Genomic DNA, 21,164 nt, shown 5'->3' on the forward strand with positions numbered 1-21,164 from the left:
CTTACCACTCCATAAGTAGTAAATAATATATAACCTCTGTTGCTGAATTATAGCAGTGTTTTTCAAACTGGGTTGAACCACCAGCAAATCACGAAATCAATATAACAAAACAGAAATGAAAAGGGGAAGAAATATATATATATATGTATAGCCAATTCTCATTACTCACAAATACCATGTCTGCAAATTCACCTACTTGTTAAAATTTATCTGTGACCCTAAAACCAATATTTCGAGTACTTCCCACTGATCCATAAGTTTCCAGTTGAGGTCAAACAAGGCAATATTCTGATTTCCTGTTTCAGATCTCATACTGTAAATAAGTGTCCTTTTTAATGTTCTATTTAGTGTCATACTTTTCACATTTTTGTGGGTTTTTTTTTTAATGATATCATTGTTTACACCCCTCCCCCAAAGTGCAGTGAAATGCTGTCTAATGTTTCTGAGCAGAAGAAGGCTATAACGTGCCTTACAGAGAAAGTATGCGTGTTAAACAAGTTTCACTCAGGCATGAGCTACGGTACTGCTAGCTGAATTCAATGTCAATGAATCAACAACAGGTAAAAGTATCTTTAACAGAAACATATATAATACAAGATTATGGATTAATTGTTTTATGGCAGAAAGCGAAGTAGAACTAAAGAGCCTCTTGATGAAAGTGAAAGAGTGAAAAAGTTGGCTTAAAACTCAACATTCAGAAAACTAAGATAATGGCACCTGGTCCCATCACTTTATGGCAAATAGATGGGGAAACAGTGGAAACAGTGACAGACTTTATTTTGGGGGGCTCCAAAATCACTGCAGATGGTGACTGCAGCCATGAAATTAAGACGCTTGCTCCTTGGAAGAAAACTTATGACCAACCCAAACAGCATAATAAAAAGCAGAGACATTACTTTGCCAACAAAGGTCCGTCTAGTCAAAGCTATGGTTTTTCCAGTAGTCATGTATAGATGTGAGAGTTGGACTATAAAGAAAGCTAACTGCTGAAGAATTGATGCTTTTGAACTGCGGTGTTGGAGAAGATTCTTGAGACTCCCTTGGACAGCTAGAAGATCCAACCAGTTCATCCTAAAGGAAATCAGTCCTGAATACTCATTGAAAGGACTGACGTTGAAACTGAAACTCCAATACTTTGACCCCCTGATGCAAAGAGCTGACTCATTTGAAAAGACCCTGATGCTGGGAAAGATTGAAGGTGGGAGGAAAAGGGGACAACAGAGGATGAAATGGTTGGATGGCATCACTGACTCAATGGACATGAGTTTGAGTAAGCTCCGGGAGTTGGTGATGGAAGGGAAGCCTGGCAGGTTGCAGTCCACAGGGTTGCATAGAATCGGACATGACTGAGCGACTGGACTGAACTGAACTGAAATACTGTGACCGGGGGCCCAAGTGGGCCTAACCCTCTGTTTCCTCTAAGCAATGGTTCAGTATTCACTACTAATTGTTCATGGCAACTTTATAGAACTACTGCAAAAAACAGAACCTGATTGTACATTATTAGTATGTATGTGTGTGTCGAGCTACATTTTATTTTGGGTACAAACACACTGAGTTACAGCCAAACAAGTCTGAAAGCCAATGAACAAGAACACAGGAGAAGAAACCCTGAAAGGAGTGGTAAAGTGGCAAGGCATACAGGCAGAGATCATGGGCACAAGTACTAATTCTTTTTTCCTATCTAGGATCAGAATCACCCATAGCTTGTGATTTGATTGGTAAACCTAGGGCAAAGCCTACACGTGTATTTTACAAAAGCATCCCAGACAATGTGACGTGCGGCCAAGATGAGACTCGCTATTCTCCCTCCTAAACTGAGGGTTCTCACTGGACAAGCAGCGTTAGGATCACCCAGGAATTGTTAATAATGTAAATTCCCTAAGCCCCATTGCACACTGACTGAATCCTATTACTCTGGGAATGCAGCCCAGTTGATTAGTGGCCCAGGTGATTCTGAAGCATGCCAGAGTTTGAGAAGCACTGACCTAAATCTTTTGTATTTTTTTTTTCTTGAGGTATTCTGAAAGTCCGGATGAATTCTGCTAAGATGGTTGAGCTATTTCAAATAAAGCTAAAGGGTAACTGCTACTTACTGAAGCACCTCTAAGGTATAACCATTGTCTTCCTCGCACAGCACTTTCTTTATGGGAAGTCCCCCATGTGCTTCACACCAAAGTCAGTCAGTCTGCACACCATGTAGTAATCAAGCAGCTCTGTTTCTCCAGACCATCCTCCGTAACACAGAAGTGTCTTTCCCCCAGAACTCTTTTAACAGGCACTATTCTTAACACTAGTTTGCCCGTCCTAAGAGGTGAACTTACATGAGACCACAAAAATTCTTTCAACCCTCTAACAACTTCCGTGGGCATCACACACTTCCCAATACAAAAAGTAATAACATGAATCTTTAAAAAACTCATGGCATGCTGGCATATGGAAATAATTTCAAAACTAATTTGCAAAAATTATTTAAACAATACATTACATTCAACTAACTATCAAATTCATATATACTACTGCTGCTGCTGCTGCTGCTAAGTCACTTCAGTCGTGTCTAACTGTGCGACCCCATATACGGCAGCCCATCAAGCTCCCCCGTCCCTGGGATTCTCCAGGCAAGAACAATGGAGTGGGTTGCCATTTCCTTCTCCAATGCACGAAAGTGAAAAGTGAAAGTGAAGCCACTCAGTCGGGTCTGACTCCTAGTGACCCCATGGGCTGCAGCCTACCAGGCTCCTCCGTCCATGGGATTTTCCAGGCAAGAGTACTGGAGTGGGGTGCCATTGCCTTCTCCATCATATATACTACTCCAATTCAAAGGATGTCCCCTTGTGACACAAATTTCCACAGTATCATTTTTATCTTCCACATAGCACACTAACCCGCAGATGAAGTTATCTGTGTACTCTTTTCTGTGGGACAACAAGCTGAAGACAGGTAACAAATACATCTCATCCCTTTCCATATGTCAAGTACAATGCAAACGTTTATTCTCTCAGCAAATATTTAGTGAGCAACTACCATATGCCATTCACTGTACCAGATGATCGACACAAAGGTAGCACAGACACTGTCCCTGTGGTCACAGAGCTATTTACTGAATGAATAAACATCACAGCCATCTACAGTGGAAGTCTGACAGAAGACAAAGCGTATGGAAGGCCTATCTTACCAAAGCACTATCTGAAATAAGGCAGTTTTGTTCAAAGGGATACCCTACGGATGCTCTTCTGACCCAGGATGCTATTTAAAACTATAAATAATTGTTAGAGAAGATACACACTGACGAGTCACTTAATCAACAGTTAATCTGACTTTAATATATTTTACATATAGGAAAATAAAAGTCCTACTATGAACAATGCAATGCTTACTAACAAAGCAAATTCCCACATGGGAACATGAAGTTAAGCTTTGATAACCAAACTTCAACAGAAAACTACAATATGCCAATTCTCAATTCCTCCAAGATTTTAAAGGGAAGAAACTTAAAATCAAAATTACCTGACTTTATGACTCTAGATTAAGAAATTAACACTAAGGTCACGTATTACTCACTTAAAAAATGAATACAAGAGAAAAACTTGTCCACTTTACCAAGTAAAAAGCATTTGTTTATTTCTAAGCGCACACACATGATGCTACAAATAAGCTGCCTCTATAGAGTGTCTGGAGTTGTAGGAAAGGACATTTAAATTTTATATATATTATATTTGGCTATTAGGTTTTTATCTTTAAATCATGTGGGCCAATTACTTTTCAACTTAAAAAAGCTAGACAATGTCTTAAACATGGGAAAAAACTCCATTTATAGTAGCATTTCCTTTATAATAATGGGGATAAAACCTGTAGCCTGACTGTGTATTTGGGACAAGTATGATACAGGAATGCAACTGCCATTCAGGCTACAGAAACTCCTGAAGGGTTCTGAACCTCAGGTCCTAGATCTCCAAAGCATCTAAAGAAAGAATTGAGAGGGTCCAGGAACTTGGGTGAGAAAATAAATCATTTCTCTAATTCATTAACTTCTAACAAATTTAACATTTTCTTCAATTGTTAACAATAAGTAACAGATCACAGTAGTACTGGTAATACTCGTGACCTAGCAAAACCCAACAGAAATTATAAGTATTTTCATTGTCATGTTACAGATGTTGCATTTACTAAAATACTTAGGATTATTAGGATAATCAGACTCAACTCTAGATCCCTATTATGTTAATAAAGTATGCAAATTTAAAATTGTTTTAATATTTTGATAACTTATTTCAATATAACTTGTTTACGCATTTAAAACATCGTTCTGAAGAGTTTCAACAGATTGCCAAAGGAGTCCAAGTCACCAAATTAAAAAAGGAGCAGCCTTGGATATAATGGTTCTCAATTCAACTGCAACAGTTCTCACCGAAAAAATTTGAGGGAGGGAACATGTGGGGGTTATCCCAGTTTGGAATGCTACCAGAAATCAGTGGGCAGGACATTGATGAAACAACTATCCTGGCGTGCATGGACAGTCCATACAACCAACTACGAACTGAATATCAAAAATGTGGCAGCTTATAGCAACATCGCAAAGATCAAATAAGTGACAAGATTACCCTCTTCAGTACCCTGCTCTCCAAAGTTTCCAAACAGGTGTTCATACCAGGGTTCACTGGTCTATGGAACGTCTTTCTTCATTCACTTCTCCAGTGTACACCACCCACTGAACAATTTTCATCGCTAAACTCTATTTTCCTCTATGACTAATATGTCTAAAATAAAAATCATTTCTAAAAACAAATACAGTATTTTACTATCAACTATTTATGATTCAATTATTATTGAGAATTAATTGAAGATTTTGTTTTCTTGGCTGCTAATCTTTAGTCTTTCATTTTTTAATTGGATTACTAACTGCTCTGCCAGGAAACAAAGATAGAAGGAGCAAAATATATGTATCAACTTGCTAATGTTTCAAAACTATAAAAATTTATTTAAATGGCAGGAGAAGAAAAGTGAAACTATGCCACACAGTAATGCATGGAGATACTCTGTATATTTTACTCTTCTATATTTCTTCACACTTATTATCTTGTATAGCTGGAAATTATTATTAATTAAAAATCCAGTCACCTGTATGAGGCACTGACTTTAAGTTTTTCCAAAAAGTTCATCTTTAAAATTACCTTTTGAGATACTTCTCATTAAGCATATGAAGAAATATGGCTTAAAGAGATAATTTATCTTGCCCAGAGAGAAGTGACAGAAGCCAAAACTGAAACCTACGTCACAATTTCAAAGTTCCAATAACTTTATCAAATTAGCTGTACAATTTAGGGCTGGTTGCTTGCTGACTCCCCAACTAACAACCTTATATCCTTCTGCCAACAACAACAAAAAAGGAGGTAAGAAAGCCAGAAGTAAAGATATGGATGTGAGTTAGAGCGAGCTTGGCTGACTCTTGGACTCTGCGTTCCTCAGACTGCACAGTAAAACTGACAAGAAAACAGAAACATAAAGTAATCCTAAAGGAAATCAACCCTGAATATTCATTGGAAGGACTGATGCTGAAGCTCCCACACTTTGGCCACCTGATTGGAAGAGTTGACTCACTGGAAAAGACCCTGATGCTAAGGAACGGCGAAGGGCAGGAGAAGAAGGGACGACAGAGGGTGAGATGGTTGTTCACCGACTCAACGGACTTGAGTCTGAGCAAACTCCTGGAGATGGTGAAGGACAGGGAGCCTGGTGTGTTGCAGTCAGTGGGGTTGCAAAGAGCTGGACACGACTGAGCAACTGAACAACAACAAAGCAAATAAAAGGAAATGGCACTAGGGAGAATTTGGAAGTGACTGACCTCTTTCTCCAATATTAATTACACAGAGAACAGGACTGCATAATAAAGTAGGCTGAACTTCTGTTCCATTTTTGCCTGTAGACAGGCAAAAAATAATCAAGAGTCAGTTTTAAGATAATCAAATAATTATAATGGACCTTCTGCTATACAGTCTGTACCCTCTACACTGGTCTGCTTCATGGCTCATTTCTACCTATAATCCTTTGCTCCTCATGCTGTCTCCTATACTTCCTTACCATTTCTCTACTTCAACTCTACTTAAAATGAAATAAGATGCCAGCTGTTTATTCAGTAATACAATCAAACTCAATCCCAGAGGTCAAGATCACAGTCAATGTCTGTATTACAAACTTTCTATCACTTAAGTGCCTGAGAAGGCATTCAGCCTGTGCTGAATAAAACAAAGGAACGATAACATCCTTAGGGGACCTGGACTACTTGAGAAAATAAATGTCCATTATCTCACGTTTACTCACTCTGTTTATACATACATCCATATCCATACATACACTCCAAGTGAAAAACATGGTATTGAAAAGTTAAAATAAACTTGTGTTATGAAGCAAAAAGTATACTCAAATTCAGAACATTTACAGCAATGAGTAAGAGTAGTAAAGAAAGTGAAAGAAAATCTCATGAAAGCAAGGAAACACATCATACCCAAAACAAACTGAGTAGATTGCTCTCTTGATCTCTAGGAAAAAAACAGCACGAGACAGTGGATATGTAACCGATCCTCCTTAAAAAAAAAAAAAAAAAAGAAATCTAAACCAAATCGACAGCATAGCAATAATGTTAAAGAATTAAATCTTACCCGTTAATATCTTCCTAATATTCAGTCTCTCATCTGTTACTTCTTTTCATGTGATTTACCTTCTGTATGATATGCCCAGTAGGTGGATGTGTGAATTCACAGATGCAAGAAAATTTTAGAGCCAAAGGAACTTTAAAGATCACTCAGTTCAATTCTATTTCACAAATGAGGAAACTAAGGGCTTAGGAAGGTTAAATAATTTATTCAAAGTCACATAAAATTTCATCCCTCACTACACTGAAAATTAGTAATTGTAAAGGATTTGCTTTCTTTAAAAGTATTTGAGACTTTCTTTTATAGTCCTTCATTCAACTTTCATTAAAAAAGATGTAATGCAAAGCATTTCCATCTCATTAAAACACCTTACAAATCTGGAGTTTGCAAAAATGCAACTAAGTATACACATTCACCTTGCGTCAAACTATGGATTAAAACAATGTAACTTCATAAGTTCTAATCATGACACTATATATCCACCAGCAGATCTCTCAGGGCAGCTTCCTAGCTAAGCTTCATCCTCAGGAGGGGAGCCCTTGACAGCACTTGTATACTAACTTCCCCTGTTCCCTGACTTAGAGGACACCTGACTCATTGGAAAAGACCCTGATGCTGGGAAAGACTGAAGGCGGACGAGAAGGGGACGACAGATGGTTGGATGGCATCACTGACTCAATGGACATGAGTTTGAGTAAACTCCGGGAGTTGGTGATGGACAGGGAGGCTTGGCGTACTGCACAGTCTACAGGGTTGCAAAGAGTCAGACACGGCTGAGCAACTAAACTGAACTGATACAAGCTAAATTTATAATCCTCTATCTCAGGAATCGGGAGCGTTTTTGTTTGTTTGTTCCTTTTGCGTAACATTGTGAAACTTTACTACAATGTGGTTAAACACAATACTCAAGCACATTCAAGTCTGACAGATGAACTGAGCATTTATTTCAATAATTTCTTTAGTGTAACTTTATAAAATTCTTGCCTTCAAAAGTGACACTGATCTTAATACTTGTTAAAAACTCTGACATAAGATAACCACATCTCAACAGAGAGAGATTTAGGAGATTATCCTAATGCCTATCCTCAGAACCCCTAAATAAGAGAACTGTTCACTGTCTTCAGCCCTTATTCCTGGTATTTCCCCCAAAGTCTACCCTCTGGATTATAGCTGTGGAAGGAACCTGGAGTTCAAAACTAAAAGAAATATAATAGTGATGGTAATAATAGATAATATTTATTGAACATTTGCTGCATGTCACAAACTATCCCAAGCACACTACAATTCATCTTCCCAACAACTCCATGAAATTTTACAGAGGAAATTAACCTGCCTGAGGACTCAAACCCATAGTCTGGCTCCAGAATACATGCACTTAACCACTATCCTATGGTGGCGGTTGTGTAGTTGCTAAGTCGTGTCCGAATCTTGCAAACTGATGGACTATAGTCTGCCAGGTTCCCCTATCCACGGGATTTACCCAGGCAAGAATACTGGACTGGGTTGCCATTTCCATCTCCAGAGGATGTTCCTGACCCAGGGATCAAACCCAGATCTGCACTGCAGGCAATCTCCTGCAATAGACACAGATTCTTTACTGACTGAACCATGAGGGAAGCCCACACTACTTCTCAAAAATTTGATAATTACCAGAATTGAGTGATATTAATGCTACCCAGGATTCCCTGATAGCTCAATTGGTAAAGAATACACCTGCAATGCAGGAGACCCCGGTTGAATTCCTGGGTCGGGAAGATCCACTGAAGAAGGGATAGGCTACCCACTCCAGTATTCCTGGGATTCCCTTGTGGCTCAGCTGGTAAAGAATCCACCTGCAATGCGGGAGACCTGGGTTTGATCCCTAGGTTGGGAAGATCCCCTGGAGAAGGGAAAGGCTACCCACTCCAGTATTCTGGCCTGGAGAATTCCATGGACTAGATAGTCCATGGGGGCGCAAAGAGTTAGACACAACTAAGTGACACTCACTTTCACTTTCTTTCACTTTCAGTGTCACTCCTGCTGAAGGGCACACAGCTGCCCTGGTTCCTGGTGGGCCAAGTGTTGAATGTTCAACCCTTCCTTGTTGTCTATGAAACAACCCCCAGGAACCTTAAAGAAATCAAATTTGGCTTCCATTACTTGAAATCAACCTAATGGTCCCAACAGTCAAATATTTTAAGGCCTTTTTTCAAAAGAAGGAATGTGTTTACAAAAGGCATTCTTCACCAAGTTTCTTTCATAACATCATTCCCTGAGACAAAATGACTCCTCCATGCCCATGGGTTAATAAACGATAGACAAGAACAGATGTAATGAACCTTAGATATCATCTAGTTTTCAACCCACTCATTTTACAGATGGAGCAATGGTAAAGACAAAAACCCTGGAGTCAATCACCCAAAGGGCACAAGTTCTAATACTGGCTCTCCCGTGTTCTTGTATAGTTGGGGGAAGCTGCTTAATTTATGAAGCTTCAGCCTCTTCTGGAAAAGAGATAATGGCACCTACACATCCTACCATTATAATGAGCTCTAAACAACCAACTGTTTAATAAAGTGCCTGGCACATACTCAACACACTTGCTAACGTACACTCAATAAACGGTAGCTGTGATGATAGTGATGAATGATGTGAGGTTCAGAGAAGGTGGGCACATTTTCCCAAATGATATGGCCACTTAAGAACAGAATCAAAACTAGAAAAACACTTCATACTCACAAAAATACTTTGTTCTACAAACTTTTGGACTTAGCATTTAAAACTATCTAAAATCTGCTATAATTCTACCCTTTCAAAAATCTAATCTCCATCCCAACTATTTTTCATTCATTCACCAAATATATACATAGCACTCTGTCCATGTTCTAAACTGTTTCTAGATACAGCAGGGAGTTTCTAGATACAGCAGGGAAGAAAGGAAGGGAAAGAAAAGAAGTGAAAGCCATCTACATATCCAAATAAAGGAGAAAGCTAAGAGAATAATGTGCTCAGAAAAAAACAGACTGCTACCCTCCTGAAGTTTCTATCAGCAAGGGAAAAAGTATAAACAAGCATAGATTTAAAAAAAAAGCACCATGGAAGAACCTTCCTTTAGCCTACTTAACCACAGAACTTGCTTTAAATATTCCTGCACTCAAGTATTTGCTTCAACTTACACTATACGACCAAGTCTGAAAGCCCAAATTGCTACATTTCTCTCCAAGAAGCATTTCTCTATATTCCAGCATTGGTTTACTCTTAATTCCTATTAACTATACTGACATTTCATTTTTTTAATGCTCTTTTAAATGTCTGTCAGGGTGACTTTATGACTCATTCAAGTTCCCTAAGGCAAGATCTGTATCATATGTTTCTTTAAATCCTAACAACACTTCACCACACAGCAGTCCATACACTTTCGATATTCAAGCCTGTTTAGTTATCCAATATCTTATTTAGATAAAACCTGACACTTACACAATATCTGGCCAGTATTTGCTTTTGCTGAAAGAATAAATGTGTAATATTTTTACAATATCATCTACAAAATTGTATTTTATATTCATGAACCCTTCTATTATGAAACATGAAATACTTTAGTACCTAAAAGATAGAAAGACTGAACACACTCTGATCCTATCATTCAAAGTATCACTTAAAATATTAAGATGACTAAAATTAGGCAACTAACATGAGGGTAGAAATGGCAATTCAAACCAGCCATGGTCTTTTAAAAAAAATAAATAAGTGGGTCACGTGCTTCATGTGGATTTTGGGTCACTCTGAAGTGAAGAGGTATTTTACACAAAGCTACATACACCGATGAGAGGCATAATTAACACGAGATAAACACCAATACTGCAGCTACACTATGTGCAGAAAATTCTGTATTTAAAGAGGCCTCTGACTTAAGAGGAAATAAAAAGATTCCATTTCAGTTCAGTCCCTCAGTTGTGTCTGACTCTTTGCGACCCCATGGGATGTAGGACGCCAAGCCTCCCTGTCCATCACCAACTCACAGAGTTTACTCAAGCTCATGTCCATTGAGTCAGTGGTGCCCTCCAACAATCTCATCCTCTGTCGTCCCCTTCTCCTCCATAATCAGGGTCTTTTCCAATGAGTCAGTTCTTGGCATCAGGGGCATCAAGTATTGAAGCTTCAGCATCAGTACTTCCAATGAGTATTCAGGACTGATTTCCTTTAGGATGAACTGGTTGGATCTCCTAGCTGTCCAAGGGACTCTGAAGAGTCTTCTCCAACACCCCAGTTCAAAAGCATCAATGCTTCGGCGCTCAGCTTTCTTTATAGTCCAACTCTCACATCCATACATGACTACTGGAAAAACCACAGCTCTGACTAGACAGACCTTTGTTGGCAAAGTAATGTCTCTGCTTTTTAATATGCTATCTAGGTTGGTCATCAGTTTTCTTCCAAGGAGCAAATGTCTTTTAATTTCATGGTTGCAGTCACCATCTGCAGTGATTCTGGAGCCCCAAAAAAGAAAGTCTGACACTGTTTCCACTGTTTCCCCATCTATTTCCCATGAAGTGATGGGACCAGACGCTATGATCCTAATTTTCTGAATGTTGAGCTTTAAGCCAACTTTTTCACTCTCCTCTTTCACTTTTGTCAAGAGGCTTTTTAGTTCCTCTTCACTTTCTGCCATAAGGGTGGTGTCGTCTGCATATCTGAGGTTATTAATATTTCTCTCGGCAATCTTGATTCCAGCATGTGCTTCTTCCAGCCCAGCTGGATGTACTCTGCATATAAGTTAAATAAGTAGGGTGACAACATACAGCCTTGATGTACTCCTTTTCCTATTTGGAAACAGTCTGTTGTTCCATGTCCAGTTCTAACTGTTGCTTCTTGACCTATATACAGATTTCTCAAGAGGCAGGTCAGGTGGTCTGGTATTCCCATCTCTTTCAGAATTTTCCAGTTTGTTGTGATCCACACATTCAAAGGCTTTGGCATAGTCAATAAAGCAGAAATAGATGTTTTTCTGGAACTCGCTTGCTTTTTTGATGATCCAGTGGATGTTGGCAACTTGATCTCTGGCTCCTCAGCCTTTTCTAATTCCAGCTTGAACATCTGGACGTTCACAGTTCACGTACTGTTAAAGCTTGGCTTGGAGAATTTTGACCATTACTTTGTTAGCATGTGCGATGAGTGCAATTGTGCAGTAGTTTGAGCATTTTTTGGCACTGTCTTTGTTTGGGATTGGAATAAAAACTGACCTTTTCCAGTCCTGTGGCCACTGCTGAGTTTTTCAAATTTGCTGGCATACTGAGTGCAGCACTCTCATAGCATCGTCTTTTAGGATATGAAATAACTCAACTGCAATTCTGTCACCTCCACTAGCTTTGTTCGTAGTGATGCTTCCTAAGGTCCACTTGACTTCACATTAAAGGATGTCTGGCTCTAGGTGAGTGATCGGACCATTGTGATTATTTGGGTTGTGAAGATCTTTTTTGTATAGTTCTTCTGTGTATTCTTGCCACCTCTTCTTAATATCTTCTGCTTCTGCTAGATCTATACCATTTCTGTCCTTTATTGAGCCCATCTTTGCATAAAATGTTCCCTTCATAGCTCTAATTTTCTTGAAGAGATCTCTAGTCTTTCCCATTCTATTGTTTTCCTCTATTTCTTTGCATTGATTGCTGAGGAAGGCTTTCTTATCTCTCCTTGCTATTCTTTGGAACTCTGCATTCAGATGTGTATATTTTTCCTTTTCTCCTTTGCTTTTTGCTTCTCTTCTTTTCACAGCTATTTGTAAGGCCTCCTCAGACAACCATTGTGCCTTTTTGCTTCTTTTCCATGGGGATGGTCTTGATCCCTGTCTCCTGCACAATGTCACAAACTTCCATCCATAGTTCATCAGGCACTCTATCAGATCTGTCCCTTGAATCTAAAAAGATTTAGTATTTAGTTATACATAGCTTCAAAGTAAGAAACCAGAAGGAGTATTTGGAGAATAATTTAACAAATTCTGCTAATGAATTAAACACACACAGAGCTAGTGTTCGGCTCTTGCTATAGAAATAGAAGCTCATCCAACATTCAACAAGCGTACATTCATCAAGTATATATTACATACTAAGGCACAGTTTCAGGCAACTAGAGTATGTTAATGAACAAAATATGTAAAGATCCTTGCCCTTACAAAGGTTGCAATTGCTTAGGAGAAAATCTAAATAATAAAATAGAATAGTTTGCGACTACTTTCTTACATGCTTAAGATACCACAAACACACAAACATAATGGTGCCAGTACAGGGAGAAGAAAGTTAACAGATTTCCAAGAAAAGAAAAAGGGGGGGGGAGAGGGGTGAAGAAATGTGATAGGCTTACAGCAAAAGTTAAGTGATGAAAAACTGTGTTTTTTAATAATTTAATATTCCAATAAAATCAGTATCAGCTTTTAAAGTTCCCTGTAATTACACAAAGCAAAAATTATTCACAGAAACTGTAATGAACTTAATAACAGTTCAGAAGATAATTCAGGGTTCTATAAGAAGTCAATATGAAGCACCATGGTTGTGAGAATGGACTTTTGTAACATTAAAGAGTTTGAATTCTAGTCTTGCCAGTTATCAGCAATGAGACCTTTAGGGCTGTTACAAGGATTAAATGAAAACCAAAAACTAGAAATAACTCAAATATCCAACAACAGATAGATGAATGAACATATTATACCTTATCAATTCACTGAAATACTATTCCATATTCAGTGAGTGAACTAATACACACAACAGGAATGAAACTTTAATGCATCACACTAAGCAAAAGAAGCCAAACACAAGAAAACATATGATCGCATTTATACGAAATTCTCAAAAAGGCAAAACTAACCAGCAGTGAAAGAAAGCTCAGAACTAATGGAGGGACAGACTTCCAAAGGAGCAAAACGGAACCTTTAGGATAATTGATATGTTTCTATATCTTGATTGTGATGATGTTTCCATGGGTGTACACACTTGCTGAAACTCAATTGAACCCTATGCCTTAAATGGGTATGTTTTACTTTATACAGATTATATCAAAAAGGTGATTTTAAAGAAGATTAAATGAAGCAATATATATAAAGTTCTTAGCATGGTAACTGTGGCTTAAGAAGTATTCAAAAAATGGCAGCTATTGTTAAAATTAACTATCACTATAAAACACTCCTGGAGAGGTAGCAGAATATGAATCACCTAATCTTTCCAGTTGTCCAGATTCTAGGTAAACCTAAATTTACAGTATCTTACCTAGGCAAGTGCCATGAGAAACACTACAGAAATTGAATTATAAAACAATGCCAACTGGGAGACCTTAGGCAAAGACAATGAAAAAAAGGAAAGGGAAGAAAACAAGTACGCCTTCATGTCCAAAGGAGAAGAGCTAAGAGAATGAATATGGCTGACTATGACAGAATGCTCCAGTGCCGAAGAACACCTAGACCACCTCACCTACACAAAGTCTAATGACAGTCCAACAGCTAAACAGAGACAGTCCTTAACTTTATGGGTGGGGGGTGCTGGGGTGTGGGGGTAGCAGATGCATGAAGTTTATAAAGTGAAGTCAAAGGATACTACCAACCAAGCAGGAAGAGGTCATACTGCAGATGATGCAGAAATGCCAAAAACAATTATAAATCCAAAAGCCAAGGTTTTCCTTGGGTTTTTTTTAAAAGAAGTTATGTGATTAAAAAGAACATACTTAAAGGAACTAGTTAGAATATTTTTATAATAGAAGTTGAAACACAAGTGAAACATTCACGAAATTTTTATTTTATTGCTGCTTAGAATTATCAAGGAAGTACAGAGACACACACAGACACACACAGACACACACACACACACGTATGGGTTTCCCAGGTGGCGCAGTAGCAAAGAATCCACCTGCTAATGCAGGAGACTCAGGAGATGAAGGTTCCATCACTGGGTTGAGAAGATCCCCTTGAGGAGGAAATGTCAACCCACTCCCATATTTATGCCTGGAGAATTTTATGGACAGAGGAGCCTGGGGGGCTACAGTCCATGGGGTCACAAAGAGTCGGATACAAGCACACACTGACCACGATACATACGTACATACACACACATATACATTTAGTGAACAAATAATTATGCTTAATAACATAAGTCCTATAAATAAGACCAGAAGAACCGAATTGGCTATTATTCATGAAAGCATAAGTCTTCTGACCTATATTTTAATTTAAAAAAGAAAAAGAATGAGACAAGGTTGCCAAGTGGTTATGGCAATGGACTGCTGAAAAAGAAAAAGAAGAAACATCCCAAGTGGACATTCTGGGACGCAAAAGACCCTAGACTTAAAATCTTAACTGTTAGGATTTGCTCAGTTTTGATTTTAGGAACTTTCACTTGTAACATTAAAGAGGCAAAAAGGACAGGACAGAATCGGAAGTCCTGAGTTTCAACTCTAGTTCTATCAGAATCTGGAATTCTTCTTCCCTAAAATTGGGCAGTTGAAGCAGACTACTGAAAATAATAAAAATTAGCACCCATGCTCTAGATTGAAAATCACAAGCTTTTATAGAAAAGTTTAATAGTACAAGATCTTAAGGGGGTTTAGCATTTATTTTTAAGGCAGGAACTAAACTGCAAATTTTCTTATTAAATCAAGATAATACCAAGACCTATGCAACTAAGGGCCTAAAGCAATCATTAAGTATGTTGCTGATCACTATCTGCAGAAAGTAATATATCATCCAGGGGCTAACCATTCTAGAACAAGTTTCTTAACTTGAGTTCTTCTCAAACCAAAATAATAAGGTCCAAGTAAAAACATATAATACAGATACTTTAAGACTCATCAGCCACCAGTTATTTTCAGGAGATGACATTAATAGAAATGCAACTCTGTGGAATCCCAAGTTGTGTTTCTTAAAGTTCAATTAAATTAATTCTCATACATATTATAACTCCCTTAATTTTCTTTCCTATGGAAAATTGAGCTAAGCTAGAAATAAATTTTAATTAAAAATAGAATTTTCACATATGACTTAGCTCTAAACCTTCAATATAAATCTTGGGTTTTCAACTTCCTTATTTTTTTAAAAGTTGAATGTTCATGTGATATTGAGGACACTCATTTTCTACGGAAAGCCCAGGATTTCAAATAATCAAACCCCGAGAAATGTGATTAAATCACAGCAGAACGTAGTAATAGGAAGGTAATATAATGAGGTCACAACTCGAGCAGCCAATCAAAAGCATAAAAGCATTTCCTGCAATATTAATAGTCAAAAGAGAAAACCAATCACAGAAACCTTGGGCCTTCTTTTGACAGTCACAGAAGCAAGAGAGCCAATCCACACACACCGGGGTTGACAATAAGGCGGGACCACAGGTTCATTGAAGAAATTCTTGAGGGTGCAGTTACTATGAACTTCGCACGCAAGTAACACCACTCCAAGAGTCATCAACACTGTCAACTCAAGTGAAATTCAACCGTATCCAAAATGTAGGCCATCGGGGGGAAAGCATTTTGCCCTAACCTGCTATTATTAATTAAAAAAAAAATAATGCAGCTGTCAACTTGGATGCAGTAGGTCGTCAACTTCTAAAAGACGCCCCCCTCCCCCCGTCAAGCCATGACAATTGTCGGGGACGCGGCCCGAGGACAGCACATCCCCGGTCCCTTTCTAACACAGCGCATGGAGCGGGCGCTGTCCCCCCTAGGCAGGCAGAAACGACTAGCTCCGGGCCACGGAGCTAGCCGGTCAGCGGCTTTCTAACGCTACATCCTGCTACTAGCCGCGGCCCCCGCCCTCTCCCGCCGCAGTGTTGCACCATCACCTCCATCCCTCTGCACCAACGAGGGCCGAGGAACGAGGATTACCTTGCTAGGAGGAAGATGATGTTTGTTTTGAAAGCGCTTTACTTTCCCTAACTCATTTCAAAGAGAACCGAATGCGAAACTAAAGCTAAAAGTGTGTGTGTGTGGGAGGGGGGGCAATCTTTCCTAGCCAAAGGGTCCCTTGCCGATTAATTAATCCCAAACCGGGGGTGCAGGGTGTGGGGAAGAGGTAAACAGAGGCCGTACGCCAAGTGCGGCCAGAACATACCCTGCGCCATTCCCGGCCGCCGCTTACGGCAAGGCCCCCTTACGGCAGCGTAAGCGGCGCTGCGAGCTAATCACAACACTGGGACGCAACAACATGGCGACCGCGGGCGGGCGCTGCGCCGGCAGAGAGGGTTTACGCTACTCCGCCGGCGTAGGGTCCCATGCGCTGGAGCGGCAGCGGCGCCCTCCAGCGAGCGTAAAGCGCTCTGTGAATGGCGAGGCCCGACTGACAAAGGGGAGGGGGGAGGAGAGAAGGGGGGGTAATAAACACTCGAGTCCCTACCGATTCCTCCTCCTTCTCCATCCCGGTGGGCATCTGGGGCACGGCCCGGTTGATGGAGACGCAGTCGTTGAGATCAGGCATGTCCTTGCCGCGGTAGATAGGCAGCGGTTTGGCGGCGTCCAGCGCCCGCGCTCGGAAGGAGAGTTTACTCATTGTCTCCCCGCCTCACAGGAACAGCCCGGGCGGCGGCGGCGGGGCGGGCGGGGAGGGGGGGAGGACTCCCGCCGCCTCCTCCACCTCCTTCCTCAGTGCAGCGCGGCCGGCCCGCTCCTCCTCCTCCTCCTCACTGCCCCCGGCCACAGCATGGGCGCCCACCCCGCCCGAAAACAGCCCCCCGCCGCCCGCGGCCGCTTCCACACACTAGATCCGCCGCTCGCCCGCCCGATCCGCTCCCTGCGCCATGGCCAACATGGCGGACATTACCACAGCGGCGGCGAGCGATCCCGGCAGCCCGCGCGAGAGCGCGCCCCCGCCGCGGGGACGCGCCTCGCCCTCTCCCTCCCTCCCTCCCTCCTTCCTCTCCCTTCCCCTCCCTCGCCTGCCCACCCACTCTCTCCGCTGCGCGGCCGGCCCGCGGGAGCGTGCTCAGCCTCCGGCCGCTCCGGAGAAAGGGGGTGGCGGCGACGGCCGCCGTCCGCTCGGCAGCCCGCGCTCTCGCCGTGTGGCAGGTGCCAGGTGCGCAAGTTAACCCGCGTCCCCTGAGCGTGCGCCTCTGCCTCCGCGGCCCCGACACCCCGCTCGCTGGGTACCCCGAGGAAGGCGCCGCGCAAAACTGCTGCGCTGAGCAGCGCGAGTATGCTGAAGCGGGAAGGGAAGATGTCAACGGGAGCCACAACTGCCCCACCGCGCCTGTATTTATAAAGAGCCCCGAGCTTATCTAAGGCGCCCCGAGCGCCGGCTCATTCGCCTCCTCCGATTCGCACAGCCCTGAGAAGTGCGAAAGGTTCATGTCTTCTCCCCACTCCGAGGGGCGCAGACCTGCCGGGTCTTGCAGACCTGCCTGGTCTTGCCCACCCGGAAGACTCACAAGGTCCCAGCCCTCTTCCCCGCATCCTCTCTTCGGTACCTGACCGAAAGAGCTCTCCAATGTAAGGCATCCTCGCTTTCGCCGGGAGGATGCTAACGGCTGCAGTGAGGGTTAACGCCAGATGCAACAAGTGCACTTGAACCTGTCTCCCAAACTTCATAAAATTATTTAGTGGATGATAGATATTTATAATTTCAAAAATAGACTTCTTAAAAATTAAGCTTATAAAATTTAACCAAGGCACCACACGTTTCCAAAGTGACAGGTCTGTGTAAAATACTGGCACTGTGGAAGGCGCAAAGAAGTTTGAAATACAAAGTTCTTCGTGCAACTTTGTCATTGATGGGATGGCAGAAAGGCTGAAGATGAATAACAATTAGAGATGTAAATAATTGAAGAGCAGGGCAACCAGAAAGCAAAATGAAGAATGACAGTAAAAAAAGAAAAATTGATCACTTGAAGAAAACTATATAGGTGATGACACAAGGTAGTAGGCATGATTAATTAACAAATGAGTTGCACAAACCCTGATTGCCAGGAGAGTTCAGAGAAAGGAGACTTCTTAAGCCTGAACCAGTTAGAGAAACTTCTAAAGAGGAGAGAAAAAAAATAAAATAAAAAATAAAGAGGAGAGAAAATCCAGCGGACTCACATAAGCACCAGCTATTGTTGACATCAATCTCATTTAACTGAGTTCCTTGGTTAGACTTTAAGCACTACAGTTTTCCTACAGAATTCCTAGAAAGAGTAACATTTTGCCATTTTGCAATAATTGATATCTTTCCTAACTCAGAGAAAGTAGATAGTTTGCTGACATCTAGAAGAGAAAAAAAACTTACTCCCAGTCATCCGTATGTGACATCAAAGCTCCATCTCTTCCTCCACTTTCTCCCCTGATCATCTACTTACTCTCCTCTCTTTTTCCTGCCTGAACTCCTCTCTTTTTCCTACCTGAACTCCTCCCTTTTCTCTCCACCTCCCCCTGTGAAGGCAAAATGGTGGATACAGACTGCTTGGCATAGTCTAACCCCTTCACCCAGCAAGAATTCAGGCACTGTTTAGTGGGGTTTGAGTGTTTTGCATCCACTTTGTTGCTGAAAACAATGGAGGTACAGTGACTCACTTCTTGTAAGCAATACCTTCCTCAATCTTAGGGGTATGTCCTGATCCAAGTGTTACCCTCTGGTACAGGTTGGTTCTCTGCAAGGAAGAACAAGATGTTATTGGGAGGAGGTCAGCACTGGAGGCAAGCCTGAAAGGGTTGAGGGGAAGCAGTGGTTGAAGATATGAGTCACCCAGTCTTTTATCTGGCACATCTAGCTTTCTTCTATACCCTATATTTATTGCCACTCTCTCTCTCAAAAAAGGAAGTATTGAGTATCTATTATATATACCAGCCATTCTAGGGGTACTTTATTACCTCAAATAATTGCACTTTAATTGAATCCCACTTAATTCTCAATATAGCACTCTGAAGAAACATTACAGTTTTACTAATAAGGAAACTAAAGCTCAAACAGTTTGGCAAATTTCAACACTAATAACTTGCAGAAGTGGGTTCAAATCCAGGTCTAGCCTGACTTCAAAACTCCTGTTTTCTCAGCAGTGCCACCCTGTTATCCCAGCTCTTCGATACTGACTGTTCAAACATTCTAAAGTTGCTGATCCAAATTACTGAGACCTTCCAACCAGTGGCTAATAGAGTGCATAACCCAGAGCCTAAGGGTAGGAACAATATCTGCTCTGTTACTCACATATCCCCAGTTCTGTGCCTCATACATAGCTGGCACCTACCATATATATTTGTTGACCAGTATTTCCTGAAGAAATTCAGTGACACAGAGGCCATTCCACTCTAGCTTGGAGTTCATAAATCTTATTAGCCTGTCACCTGATTTAGCCCTAAGTGGCACTAGTGGTAAAGAACCCGACTGCCAGTGCAGGAGACTTAAAACACACAGGTTTGATCCCTGGGTTGAGAAGATCCCCTGGAAGAAGGCATGGCAACCCACTCCAATATTCTTGCCTGAAGAATCCCTTGGACTGAGAAGCCTGGTGGGCTACAGTCCCTAGGGTCACACAGAGTCAGACATGACTGAAGTGACTTAGCATGCACATACACCAGTATTTGCTCTTACGATCTAACTGGCTCTTCAGCTTCCACCCTTTGGGCCTAGGAATTTTAGAATCAATTAAAGAAATTTGAAGAAACTCTTTTGAAATCTGAAATTCTATTGCAGGAATGGGTTTTTGCTGTAGTAACTGTTTTGTTCTTTTTCTCTTACCATGTAGCAGATTTCCCCTCCTAATCTCCATTTTCTTCTTGCCCCACCATAGGTAATGATTACAGAGCTGGGAATAAAACAGTTTGAGGCAAATAACACAATAGACTTTTCAAGTGAGATGCAGCCTGTGTTTTCTTGGCTTCGAATTCAGTTCCCAAACCAGAATGGCTCTGTTTCACATTTGGAAAGTAGCTTTTATTTGTATACAAATATTATTTTTCATAAAGTTTATTTCTAATCTATTTGTTGAATATCCATACACTTGTTAGTGTTAAACAGAGAATATTTTTCAACTTTTGAAGTAGAGCCTGTTATTAAATGTCTTTCCCAAAACCTGTTTCAAATGATTGTGCAGCCTAATAATCTATTTTAATTTCCATGCACAATGAGCTGAATATAGTCATTCTAAAATCAGTCCATTTCAAATATGCACTTGACCAATTTCAAAAGACATGCATTTGGTCAAGCAAATGTAATATATAAACACCCAAGAATTAGCTATAGTTTTAAAGCCATATCAAAATAAAACTACTTCTAAATGTAGTCTAAACTCAATAAAGGTCAAGAAACTGTAAGAATCAGGATCATATTCCAGTTTCCACTTCCCCATACTATGATCGGGGCAGGCAACTTCGAAGTAATGAACAAATTACTTTTTGAAAAAAATCTTAAAACTAGTAAACACAGTTGCTATTCAACTACTCCAGAGTTTTATAAATGTCATGTTCTTTCTAATTGGCTCCTTATTTCAGCAAACCCAATTGAAAGTTAATTGGGTTGGTATGTGAACTGCATCCCCTCCCCTCCCCCTTATGAATGAGCCCAGTACCCATAAAGCTTCCTTGTTTTCCATACGTAATCTGAAT

General features: G+C 40.8%; 1 protein-coding gene across 2 annotated transcripts in view; it reads right to left on the reverse strand.

The window, feature by feature from the left end:
• EPC2 (enhancer of polycomb homolog 2) overlaps positions 1 to 17,432 on the reverse strand; it is a 124,855-nt gene extending 107,423 nt beyond the window's left edge. For both annotated transcript variants that reach the window (XM_020905070.2, XM_020905069.2), the window contains exon 1: positions 16,987 to 17,432. In XM_020905070.2, the coding sequence (XP_020760729.1) occupies positions 16,987 to 17,139 (153 nt within the window). In that variant the 5' untranslated portion in view covers positions 17,140 to 17,432. The remainder of the gene's footprint in view (positions 1 to 16,986) is intronic.
• Between the last annotated feature and the right edge of the window lie 3,732 nt (positions 17,433 to 21,164).

Source organism: Odocoileus virginianus, chromosome 13 (assembly GCF_023699985.2).
Source record: "Odocoileus virginianus isolate 20LAN1187 ecotype Illinois chromosome 13, Ovbor_1.2, whole genome shotgun sequence".
NCBI lineage: Eukaryota > Metazoa > Chordata > Mammalia > Artiodactyla > Cervidae > Odocoileus > Odocoileus virginianus.